Genomic DNA, 13213 nt, shown 5'->3' on the forward strand with positions numbered 1-13213 from the left:
TTGATCAGCACATATCACTAACACTCATCTAGCATATATACAGATAAATTATTTTTCTGCATGGTGTATTTCTATTTTTAGATGTATATAGACAGTTTGAAATGTCTGTAGTCCTTAATGCATTCAGAACATAAAACAATCATACTTTTAACATGAAAGTTATGCAAGAGGTTTTTTTGTGATATTTACTATGAATCTTTTTAATGTTAACATAATTTGAAACATGCTATCTTCATCAAACCCTAGCATAATGTTAGTGTTCACTGTCTTACTAAAGCAGGGTAGTACAGTGATGGAAAGGTGGTCCAGGGGCTAGTGCTTAATTCTCTGTTCTACCAGACTTCTTATATGGTATTCTGCAAATTAGTCTTTCTGTGGCACAGTTCCCAAGCTGTAAAACAGTGAAATTAGTATTTCTGTGTCTGAGGAGTGTTGATGAATGCATATGGTTAAGATATCAACTTTGTGGACTGCTTAGATATTACAGTGATGGCATCATTTTTAGATAATAAATGTGTACTGTCTAACTGGCCTGACTTACTTGGCTTTATATCGAAGTCTGTCACTAGAACATCTCGGGATCCCCCAAAATAACTACAGTCTGTATTTTATCTCCTCTTACTTCTATTCCTTCGCTTATGTTTTCAAAATTATTGTAGAAGGCAGTAAGTAGAAATGCTTGCTGGCATTTGTTACTGGGAGGGGGCAGGAATCCACCACATTTAGCTACTCTGAAGTGCTGTGGCTTTAAATATAAAATATACACCTTGGGCATAGCAGTTTGGAAACTTTAAACAGTGATCTGTGTATTTCCACAAGAATGAAGTCTTTGCCCATGTGAATCTGAAATACTGTAACAAATATATTCAACCAATCTATTAGACTGTTTAGAGTCCAAATCCAGCAAGCTGTGAAAGTATTAGTTTTGCTGTAATGCTTTTAACTAATTCTGTGTTTAGTTTTGTAGTCATCTTTGTTTAATGTTTTAGCGTAGGCAGACTGCACAAGAGGAACAGAGCATTTGCAAATGTTTTGTCCATTTGTTCTAGTGTTTTTTTAATCTAATAATAAAATATTACTACCACTGTACCACAGAAAACAAATTTTATTAAACAACATTAACACTTTATTTTAAAACAAAATTTGAAAAATGCATTTTACACTTCAAACAGTTAATGATATAAGTGATTCTGAAGGTGGAAAATTTGAATGAACAACTATCTCAAAAACAATATTAGGAAAAAATAGAATGTACAGGGAATGGAGATTAGGGACAGGAAAATTACTCATTACAAAAATCTGTAGTTGGGGAAGTAAAGTCTAAGTGAAAACTACTAAAACTTAACTTCACATATATATTCTGTCTAGTAGCAAGTATTGTAACAAATCTCTTGGGCCACATGTTAGCACCATGTGAATGACAAACATAAAATATAATACCAAAGGAGAATGAAGGACTAAACATCATGATCTTTTAAGACTAATGGTAGCATTATTCACAGATTTAGGACAGTTCTGATAAAAAGCATATTAAAACAAGCAGTACATGGGAAGTAAACCAAAATTATGGGAACTAGAATGTGCATGATTCAATACCTTTGGTTTGAGAGAATAATGGGTTCTAGAAACATAGATGGTGTAATAGAGAGACGCTGTCTGGATTTCCAGAAAGTATGTGATACTTGATGCATGTTGAGCTTCTGTTCAAGGGGGGACAGATATATCAATAAAGAAACTGAATATGGTGGTAAACTAACTTAATGGAGTTTTTATAGGGGGTAGTGTAGTGTGGGTAGTGAGACACAGAAGCATTTCCTAGCAGGACAAAGTTGCAAGGCATTGTCAGTTCAGAGACTAAATAAAAACGTTGTGCTGGAGAATGGAATAATAGAAGTAGGATGCAATTCCATACAACAAAATGATGCAGCTGAGGACAAATAACAAAAACTTAATCTGAGAGGTTGGGAGTGTTGTGAAAATGAAATGGAAGAAGACATGGACCTACCGGTCATTTCATTCTCAATATAATGCAGCTACCAGAAAGGCAACTATGATCTTAGATGTCACCCGTTGGGAGGCTTCAGCCAAGGGTGAGAATTACTGGTGCAGCTGCTCGACTCTGCTTTGCTTTTTGACTTAGAATGCTGTGTGCAATCTTTGTCCTGCTTTCGAGAAAACTGATTCAAATTGGCAGAGGTTCAAAGAAGGGTTATGCAGAGAACTGGGGAAACAGAAAACCTGCTACAGAAGCAGATAGTAGGGCTTAATGTAACGCAAGCACAGGGTGTTATGTTTCTCTCTCAAAAACATCCTCTTCATGTAACTGCTGGTGTGAAAAGTAACATTGAAATAAAAATTAAAGCAGAGTAATACATGAATGTGAATTAGCATTGAGCTAGAAAGTAGATTCCTAAGAGTAAAAAAAAAAAAAAAAAAATCGTAGTGCTTATACGGTGATTAAGTTCATAAAAGCTATTATATCGTATGAGCCATGAAATAGCAAAGATCCTCGGACGTCGTGTCTAGCAGTACCTTTCTTGTCTGTCCATTCAGAAACCATGCTGAAAATTCTTGATGTAGAATAAATACTGTAAGCACTAACAAAAATTTTCTACATACTCTAAATCCAGTACAGCAATGAAACAGACTATTGCTCATCAAGATGAGTAAAAGCTGTCAAATTTAATGTAAAAAAAGTAGAAGTACTGAAGTCTAGACTGGATTCTCAAGAATCTACACTAAGCATGATTTGTGCTGCTTTTAGCAATGTAGTATATAAAATAATTTAGTTGTAACTTACAAAGGTAAGAAGATACTTGTAACAGTACAGTCTAAATTCTTGAGAATCATGCTTCTAATTCTCATAACTCATTTTTGTTTGCAGTTTTGTCCAGCGATTTGCCTAAGTTTGAGGCCACAACACAGATGTCGGACAGGAGAGAATGGGAGAGCTCAGGAACAAGGCTTTGCATTTCCTAAAATAAGATCTTTTCTAGAGAGTCTGAAAACATTAGTTTTGAGGACATTCAGAACAGCAGTGTTACATATTTACTGAGGAATGATTTTCCTTATTGTAAACAGAAATTGGTGTTCCACCATAATTATTTAAACGTGAATAGGGAGTAAATCTCAAGTACCAGTTTATAGTAAATCTTGAGAAATAACAAAACTTTGAGGACTGAAAGCTGACATCAGAAGTCCGTGCCTCAGAAGGTACAGGAATGATAGTTAATGGTGGATAACCTGGAGAATTTTGTCTGAATCGGTTTTTTAATTGGATGGGGTAAGATTATGTATTAGTGCTTAGGCAACAGCTTGTAATACCTTTGATAAGATCTGTGATCATTTATACATGTAAAAAATGTGTAAATAGTGAAAGAGAGCAAATCCTTCTCAGTTCTCACAATATTTTGAACAACAATGAAGCAATCCTTTAAAGGTTCAAAAGTAAAAAAAAAAAAAAAGATAGGAAGGAGAGAACAGGGTTCTGTGATACAGAGAAAAAATGTGGGATGATGGACATAATAAAAGAGAATTTTGAAATTGCTGTGAAGGTTGTTAGTTGTAGCTGCAGCCAGGAGCTATTGAGTTGTGAGATTGCAGTGAGAAAGATGATGATGGCCAGGCTGTTCTATTGCAATGATTTTACCAATTTACATTATTTCTAAATTGTTGGGTTTTACATGTTATGTTGCCAGGAGCAGCACAAATTCAAGCTCTAGAGGGAGTGGGAGTCATTGCAAAACTGAAGGCCAAGAAGACTTTGTGAAAACAAAAGCCTCAGAAGAATCAGGGCTTGAAGATGAAGAAACAAGTAAGATACAGTATTATTTCTGTAATGTTAAGGTAAAAATTCTGCTCTCGTTGGGTTCATCACTACCATTGAACACAATGAGAGTCTCATACACGTGCATGTGAAGGCAGAATAGAGCCATAATAGACCATGGGTTTTTTTAGGAAAGAAAAAGATACCAACCTGAGATAGTTGCAAATAAATATAAACAAAATTAACTTATCCTGTCTTTAGTTCCAAAAACCATATTCTTTTTTCTTAAGGACATATTCTGCCCCAGTTTGTATCAAAAAATAGAAAACTGCACTTTGCAGTCATAAATGAGTGCTAGGTATTTTGTTACATGTGGTTGTCTTGCTCAGTGCATTGCCAAAAGGGCAGTCAGGTCAAATGACTGGTTCCTGAGAAATTTAAAAAAAAAAAAAAAAAAAACCAAAACAAACAAACAAACAAAAACACCTAATCCCTCTTAATAGAGGGATAACTTAATTTCTGTCTTCAGAAATAGTAACTTTCTGTAAGTGATCATCTGTTTAAAGAGTATTAATGCTATTTTTGCAGCTAAAGTTCTTACAGCATAGGATATTAAGTATATTAAGGAACAAGAAAGAAATACTTTTTTCTTTGTTAGTATATTGACCTGGGCAACTAGATAAGTTTATATATACTGAGTCTATGTGATTAGTATCTGAGATTTCAGTAGTGACACGTGGACTTTGGAGTGGATTGATTTGATCTACAAGTACTAGTATCATTTAGATTTACTTACATTATAGATGTGCATCTAAATGAAATCATGTGATTTAATACTAAGTTTTTTTAATTCAGGAGTTCCTGATGAATCTTACAGGGAAGATGCAAGTGCTGAAGAACTGAAAACTACAGATGAAACTGTAGAGATGACAGAAGCAAGTATGTATCTGTACTCTTTCAATAGCTATATGAAGAAGTGGAGAATGAAAAACTAGATTTCCAATATAAACTCAATATGCATAATTTAATTTCTGTGAGTGTTTAAAATGTCTTCTAAAATAAGCTATAATCAGTAATGCTGTGGCTTATTTTTCTCAATATTTTCTGTTAGCTGTGTTAGATAAACCTGGTCCTGAGCATTCTGGAATCCAACCAGAAGAAAATGGCCCCAGTGTTGATGCTCTCTCTGGAAATGTAGAAGAAGAAGCCTCCTGCGAAAAAAGTGCAAATCAAGACATTTCAAGTCAAAGTACTGAATCCACTGCCAACTCGCTTGCTGCAAACGATGAACCTCAGCCAAACCCAGAATCCTCAGGGCTTGCTCCGGACGAGTCCTCTACCAGGACCTCAGCTCTCCAAGAAACTGATGACAGTGATGATGATCCTGTTCTGATCCCAGGGGCAAGGTATCGAGGAGGACCAGGACACAGGTTAGGGGAATACTTATCTCTGCTATTGCTAGGCAAAATGCATTTTTTTGAATGGAAGATCTAGAAACCCATGCCTCATATCCTTAATTAAAATAAGTTGTTCTTTGACAACTAGCCAGGAGCTTGATGGCTGAGTCTAATTTGCCTATATGTAAGATATGTACAGCTATTTTTTTTCCCTCCTATCCAGGCAAGCTCCTACAGATCTAATACCTGCTTGTGCTTATTTCTTGCCTGCTGAATACCCCAGTGCTAAATATTTGCAGTTCATTTTTTATTATTCTCCCTGTAGTCATAAGTATAGAAAGTTTATAAATTTGTGTACAGGGTACAGGGACCTGTCTACATTTTCTTTCAACTGTACTTCAGGTGTTCTTACTTTGACAAAGCAAGAGCTTTTCGCTGTTGTTCAGCAATGCTGTGTTTGTCTGTAGTACATACATCAAGACTGATGTGTTCAATTTTTCATTCTTCTTTTTCTCTGAAGAAGAAACTCTGTAATCCTTTTCCTTTTGGTGGTTATTAAATATCAGTATGTATGGCAGTAAAAAAAAAAAAAGGTGGATCACTAGTTGTCGTCATTAATATAAGATGCATTTAGTAAGCTTTGTGTATTTTTGTCCTGGTATAATATAAACAGTTGTGCATACTTATTTGATCATTCAGTAAACTTAGCCCCCAGTTTGGTGTCGCTGGTTTAATATCTTTGTTCACTAATTTAAATTCTTGAACTTTTTAAAAGCTGTAATAATTACTTAAACAACATCTCTATTGTTAGGCTTAAGAAAATACTTTTTTAGCTTGTTTTAGATGTTATGTAACCTACTGTCAGATGCCTTAACTTTGCTCCTATCCTGTTCAAAGGCAGTGTTATCTTGCTATTAATTTCTTACACTAGCAATGCAAATTTTTTACAGGAAGCATTACAATATGTATGCACTAGGAAATCAGAAAGAATTTAAGTTGTGTATAGAAAAGGTTTTGAATAATCTTCAGTTAAAAAAGTCATGAGCCACCACATTGTCAGTAGTGACAAAAAGAACAGTCAATAGCTGCTTACTACATAGCACAAGTAATTCTGCTCACTATATGATGGTTTTTATGAAAAAGCCAATATATACAGATTCCGTCTTAATCCATTAACTTTCCATGCAATACTAAGTAATTGTAGATAAGTATCTAATGGCAGAAATAGTTTCTACTGCAAAGACAATGTTCATTACTATCTAGTGATTGAAGAGCAAGCTGGGAAAAACTCTGCAATTTTAATCCCATTTCTGCTTTTGAGCAGGATTGTTAGCTTCTTTTCATACACTTAATGTTGTATCTATGATGTAATAGTTTTTGTAGTAATATAATAAGAATGTATCATATAGCTGTTACAATTTCCCACTAGTGGGGACGTCTTCAATGTAGTTACACTTCATCTGACATGCTTTTTTACCTTCTTTGTGTGCACTGACATTTATTCCTGTAGCAGTTTAAATTTATCCTATAGGAAAGATCATTCAACTACATTAATGATAAAATTAAAATTCTTTATGCAGCCCACTGTTCCCTTATTCTTTCCCCAAATAAAATCTGACAAAAGTTGCTGTGTAGTCAGTACTGGTTTAGGATTGCTTCCAAGCTTTTGTTACTCAGGTTTAATCCCTGACCGATTAATTTTGTTCTGCTTTTGTGTGCGTGCAAGCAATGAAGTTTTCTAGTTTAACTTCTGAGCAGTCAGATACACATTTACATTATGTTCCCTCCTATTCTTCTAGTTTCAGGAGTTTCTAAATTCCCTCTTGAGATACTGAACAAAAGTAAGACATTGTATGTGTGCTCAAAGGAATTTGGATTTCCAGAGAGAAAGTAGGCACTAGTGGTCTTAAAGGCTAGCTATGAGCCCTTTTAGTATTTATATCTCATATGAAATAGAGTGAAAAGAACTGAAAGTCCTTTCCACTACTACAACAGTTGTTATAGCATAGAATCCCTTTCATGAACTGATGAAATTTATATAAAATCCCCCTGGCCCCTTAACTAGTGGGAAGCTACCTCAAAACACTGCTGCTATTGTGGGTATAAATTGACTGAAATCGGTAACTTTGTTTTGAGCTAACATACTGGTTTGAAATAATTTTTTTGTGCCCAGTGCTTATCATTTGAATGACGTTCATCCTGCCCCATTTTCAGCTTTTGTCTCACTAGACTAAGAATGCCAAGTTTTTCTTACTCTTCGCAGTAAAAATGTGTCGTTTCATGCCATCATGCTGGTTCCTGTCTGTGCTCCTCCATGTTCCACTTTTTCGTGAATATGGTAGTCCAGAATTATGCACACTGTGCTGTTTGAATTTTCTTAGGATTAATAGTATGAGTATTACTCTTGGTCTAGAGAAGATTCTCTGAGACACAAGTGAGCTGTACTTATATCCTTCTGCTCTCTTACTTATGGCTGTCTCGTAGCGGTGGCTTTGTGGTCAGGCACAAGATCACTTGGTACACTGAAGTCTTTCCTACTTTGCCATCTGTAATTAACGTGTTCTTATCTTTCACCAGAAGGAGGCTCAGAAGTGTATGACTGTCAATTTTATGCTACTGAATTTCTACCCACCTCTTTTTCTCAAGGTCCTACAGTCCCCTTTGTATTGATAAAGTTACCCAACCTCATGTCCTCAATGCACTGCAGGAGTACAGTCCTACATTTTTGTCAAAGACTATTAGCAAGACTGGTACTTAACTCCACCAGTATGCTTCCTAAAGGCTTACGTTTTCTCTTTTCTCACTTAGGAAATTGTGTTTCCTAACAATTGCTTTACTAAATCTCATTTTCTCAAGTTTATCTAGTAATTTGGTTTCCAATGTGTCATCCTATAAGATAATTAATGACATTAATATAGAAGTAATAACGTAGGTTTTTTTCCTCTCTAGGATATCTAGGAGGGAGTTGCCTTGGGGCTTTTTTGTTTGGGGTTTTTTATTCCTTTCTGGAGAATGTTATAAGGCTAGCCTGCAATAACCTACCTTTTGTGAACCTATTTTATGCAGTGACAAAAAAATGTTTAATTTTTCTCTAGGAATAAAAAAGAAGGTGTAGCCTTCTGAAACAGAATGCTAAAAGCTGTTTGACTAATAAACCTTTTCCAGTATATAGCATTACTAGTTTTATCTGCAACCAATTTTAGGTTTCTTTAGGTTGTGTTTTTTATATACATAATAACTAGCTATTGTTTATATTGAGGAGAAACTCCTCAGCTGGGGAAATGAAGATAAAGGAAACTGTCTCAGTTTCCCAGTGTAAAGTACAACTTTCTCCACTGAGGAAAGGAAGGGTAGACTTTGTTTCTATACTCTGAAATCATGATCTTAAACTTCTTAAGGAAAAGTAGTGGCTGAAATACCCTTTTGATAGCTATGTTGGCAGTACCTGCAGTTAAATAAATGGAGAACTTCCTCCTGCGTCAACTCCACTGGTCACTTTAGTTTTAGTAAGATGGATGTAGATTTCAGATTTATGAACAGAATGCTGTCCATTTTGCAAATCTAATGTTTACAGAGTTTCTGTTATTTGAATTTTGTTTGGGTATAAATCCAACTTTTCATGTTTTCAAACTGAGGATTGGGTCTTTTTCTTTCTCTTAAATAATCTAAGAATAGATAGAAGGGACTTCATGTCTTCTTGTGGATGCTTATAAATCTCAAAACACAATGAGGATAGATAGCTTCTCACCAACTAACCTGAAATTTGAACGGTTGGGAAAGACTATGCAACAGACACAGAAACACAAAAGTTTGTACCTACTTCAGTATTTTGAACAGGACTTGGAATCGTAGCAGCAAAATGCATAGAAACACCACAATCCTTTGGGTGATAAATTGGCTAAGTCAGCTGAACGTTGACTAGGAATCAGCTAGGAATAGTTTTGACACAGAAGGACATTTGTTTGAAAGAAGTAATTGAGAAATTTTTCTGCAGCATTTCTGTATCTACTGAAAATTACTATCAGAATGGTGAAGATCAGTGACTAAAAGAAGCCAAATAGTTTGGGGTTTTTTTTTTATTGTCATTGGAGTAGTCAATACATGCCCTTTTTAACAAAATGTGTAAGGAATGGCACAGAATATTTCTAAATTTAAAAAAATGAAACAGCAGAACACAGAGGAAATAACCTTCTGGCCATTTTAGGGAATCCGCAGGAAAAGATCTGCTCTCTTACAAATATGAGGAGATATGCAGGTTTTTAAGTCTTGAAGTATGCATATAGTGTCTCTTCTTTAAAACTTACTAAGTCCAGCAAATTTAGTTGTAACAGAAATGGATAATATGGCTTGCCTTAGCACTATACTTTGTAATCTGAGAGGGGGGAATCTGTGCAAAATGTATGTTCTTCGTGCACAGAGAGTGCAGTTTTTAATGGATTGACCTTAATTTTCACAAATTAGTCAAAACAACTCCCTGAGGGCTGCTTTCCTACTTAAATGACTGAATTAATTTTGTTTGGACTTTGGCAGAAGCTGATCTATGAGCAGAGGCTAAGCTTGGAAAATGTTAAACTAGTAGGTTAACGTTTCAAACAAATATGAATATAAAATGGAAATGATTATGCAGCTGCTTCCACTTCTGCTATGATCTATGAAGAATTACTGCATTTTGTAAGATCAACTTTGTGTACTGTTATGTAATCTGAATACTATTTTTAATTAAATCAAAGTAGTCTCATATACTAACACATTGAGGAGAAGGAGTCTTCTCATTCAAATACGTAGAGCACATTTTGTAATAGATGCTAATCTTTTAAAAACATGATACCTAGCATTTTTGAATGACTTCAGTTGTTGTTCCCTTTACTAGATATAATATCAGAGGAACAGCGATAGGTGATAGAATAATGAGGTAATTAATTATTTTCTTCCTCCCCTCCTCCTTTTTATTGCCATATAATGGATTTATCAGGTTCTTGTTTTCCATATCTAACTGGCATTTTAAGAATTGCTGTACTTTAAATGCTGTAAGTTACAGAGCATATTGCTTGAGTTATGTTTAGCTGCATGTCTTGCATGGAAATTGAGAAGAAATGGCAGTGTATACATTTAACAACCTGTTAACCTTTTTATTGTGTGCCTTAGAAATTAATGGAATTTGAAAAGTGTGTAGTTTGTGAAAAGCAAATACCTTTTTTTATTCAGCTGCTGAGGAACGTGTTATATTTGCATGTGCCACTGCTAACTTGCTTTGTCTGATAGTAGAGAACACCCAGTTCTGGACAAAAGTATAAGAGTACATTTATCAAAACTGTTTATATTTTTTGCCTGAACACGGTTATGGAACTGAGCATATTTATTGGAACTGAGCATATTTATTAAAGCTATATTTGATAATACATATTTAGCAAGATACATGCTAAATGTTATACAATATTTCTTTTAATGAAAAAGTCACTTGATCTCATATTCCTCATTGAAATACTTGAGTGAATTAATTGTAGGAACATATAAGGCAATTTGAGTGATTGTGTTTGGCCCCATGCTGTAAGAGGGAGAAACTATGTACTGTGATTTAATATGATTTAATATATAGGGGAAATGACACAAAATAATTCTAATTATGAAAATTAACATCTTTGCTTTGTATGGCTGGAAAGGAAAAAGACTCAGGATGTGGTTTCATAAAAGACTTAGCTATATTTTAAATTCTTACAGGAAAATAATGCAGACATGTATTTCTTTATCTTATATTCCAATCTTAGCTGCAGTTGGAATACATGGATTTAACTTGGCAGCTTCCTTAAAGGTTCAGGAATCTGTGTACTTTTTGTACTTTAAATTTCACGATAGGCATTCTTTCTATATTAAACACGCTTACCATGGAGTTCTTTAGCTCTTCAGCACAGCCCATGGGAATATTTGTTTCATATTGCTATGAATTTAATATGAAAATGAATGATGCATTCAGCATAGAATTTTTAATCAGTATATTTTTCTCTGATTTTTGTTGTAATTCTGCAGTGTATCAGGTGAAAATTTAAATATGTTTTGTAGCTGAGAATAGTTGAAACATTGATTGTGTTGGAAGGCCAGGAAATGACTTAGGGATGCATTATGTTAAACACTTCTTTTCATATAATCAGCAGTGCAATAACTTGGGCTTTAGGGTAGACTCAGCGTGCTGTTAACGTGATGGTTTTGCCCTTGTTTTTGAACTATCTTAATGTTTGAAATTTGACAGCAGTAGTAAATCTCTTCCATAGGTTCAGAGCCTTCTAAAGGAACATGGTAATTTGGTAATTAAAATCAGAAATATACTCAAATCTTGATATTTAGAAAAGGGATATATTTTAACATGGTGGGTTTGGGTTAGCCCCAGCAGGCAGCTCAGCCCCACACAGCTGCTAGCTCACACTTCCCCACTGGGATGGGGAAGAAAATCAGAAGCGTAAAATAGTGAGAGAAATCATGGGTTGAGGTAAAGACCAGTATAATGGCTTATTAGTCAACTTCCTGAGCTGGATTTTACTTTGGTGATGATAGCCAGCTTGTTAAGACATGCGGTTGGAATTCTTAGCCAGAAGCATGGCATCTGGCAGGTGGATTCCTCTACACAGTCAATGAAGAAATTACCATAAGGCATCAGAGAAGCAGGTTCTAAATTAATGGTTATAAGCCATTAATTCCCTGCAATTGTTTTGGATAGGGAAAATAGTTCAAATGAGAAGATGACAATAAGTGGGGAAAAAAAGTCTTAACTTGAAAGAGAGAAGGAACCAGGTTTTCTGGAGCTTGGCAAAAAGAGACAATGTTGTCTGTGTGTAAGTAAATTTGGTAATTTAAGAAGTGACAAAAATCCTTAATCCTGGAGGAATCAATACTGAGCTCAGTACTCAATACAGAGCTGAGACAAGAAGGATGGGGAAAAGGAAGCAAGTACATGTGAGCTTTAGTGCAGCCAACTGCTGCAACCTAGCTCACGAGAGGATTGGTCTGCGGCAATGGTGTTTGGAAGAAGCCGGGTTATCTAGGGTACCAGATTAATTTTATGGCAGCCACCCACTCTGGACCTCTAGTGGCACAAAGTTTGTAGCAGAATTCCTGTAGATTGTTTACAGATTCAGTTGGTGGATCTACATATCATTAATTTTGGCCATCTCTCTTCTAACTAGTAAATGAGCATAGCTCTCTTAAAACATGCAGGGCTAGTTAGCCAGAAATTGTTGAGTGACATAGATTGGGGACTGAGGTCTGCAGCTCATGCGCACGCGCTCTCTCTCTCTCAATACGTGACACATTGTGCTTTAAGAAACAAACAAGTTATTTAATTGTGCAAATTGCATAGATTTTTGTTTTTTAAAAATTCCTTATTACACTTCAGAATTTCTAAGCATACAGAAAATGCCCCATGTGACAATTTTTAATTTTTTTTTTCTTTTTAAGGCTTAACTCACATATTTACATCTTTTCCATTTCTCTCTATGTATAATACATAGCTGTGGATCAGCTGCATCACAGGGTTTTTGTGGTTTTGGGGTTTGTTTTTTTTTTTTATTTTGAACCTATGCTTAATTGAAAGAATATAATGGCTTCACTTCGAAATCCCTATTCCACTCATCTAGGGCTTAATTTAAACAGGCTTTTGATAATTAGTATTTACAACAATCAACTTTGAAGACTTCAAACAAGGCTGATCATAAGGGAAAAGTTCTGCTCTGGTTCATGTCTATATTCTTACTTTTGGAAGTAATATTTAAAAAATATCTTTCCACAAGGCACGCTCCATTGAAGTACAATACATCATCTTGGGCTCAACCTTACTGAGACTACACACACCAACTTTATTGCAAGATATTGCACTAAGGTAGCACAAAATTTGGCAAAACACACTTAAAAAGGCTTTATACCTGCAGACCAGACAGTAGTACTGAATTATTCTGAAGTCAGAGCACTACCTATAGTATGAAGGCATAAGTAAAACAAAGTTCAGTTTCATTGGCTTTACAAGATTTAACATTTTCTATACCGTAAAATTAATAACATCAAT

General features: G+C 35.1%; 1 protein-coding gene across 1 annotated transcript in view; it reads left to right on the plus strand.

Annotated features, from left to right (window-relative positions):
• The window catches only part of DCAF6 (DDB1 and CUL4 associated factor 6), a gene marked incomplete at its 5' end in the record, with an annotated part of 51880 nt that overhangs the window by 23238 nt on the left and 15429 nt on the right, over window positions 1–13213 (plus strand). Inside the window, 3 exons of the mRNA XM_010281921.1 lie at window positions 3699–3814; window positions 4622–4705; window positions 4878–5196. Coding sequence (XP_010280223.1) covers window positions 3699–3814; window positions 4622–4705; window positions 4878–5196 — 519 coding nt within the window. The remainder of the gene's footprint in view (window positions 1–3698; window positions 3815–4621; window positions 4706–4877; window positions 5197–13213) is intronic.

This window comes from Phaethon lepturus, unplaced genomic scaffold (genome assembly GCF_000687285.1).
Source record: "Phaethon lepturus isolate BGI_N335 unplaced genomic scaffold, ASM68728v1 scaffold16532, whole genome shotgun sequence".
NCBI lineage: Eukaryota > Metazoa > Chordata > Aves > Phaethontiformes > Phaethontidae > Phaethon > Phaethon lepturus.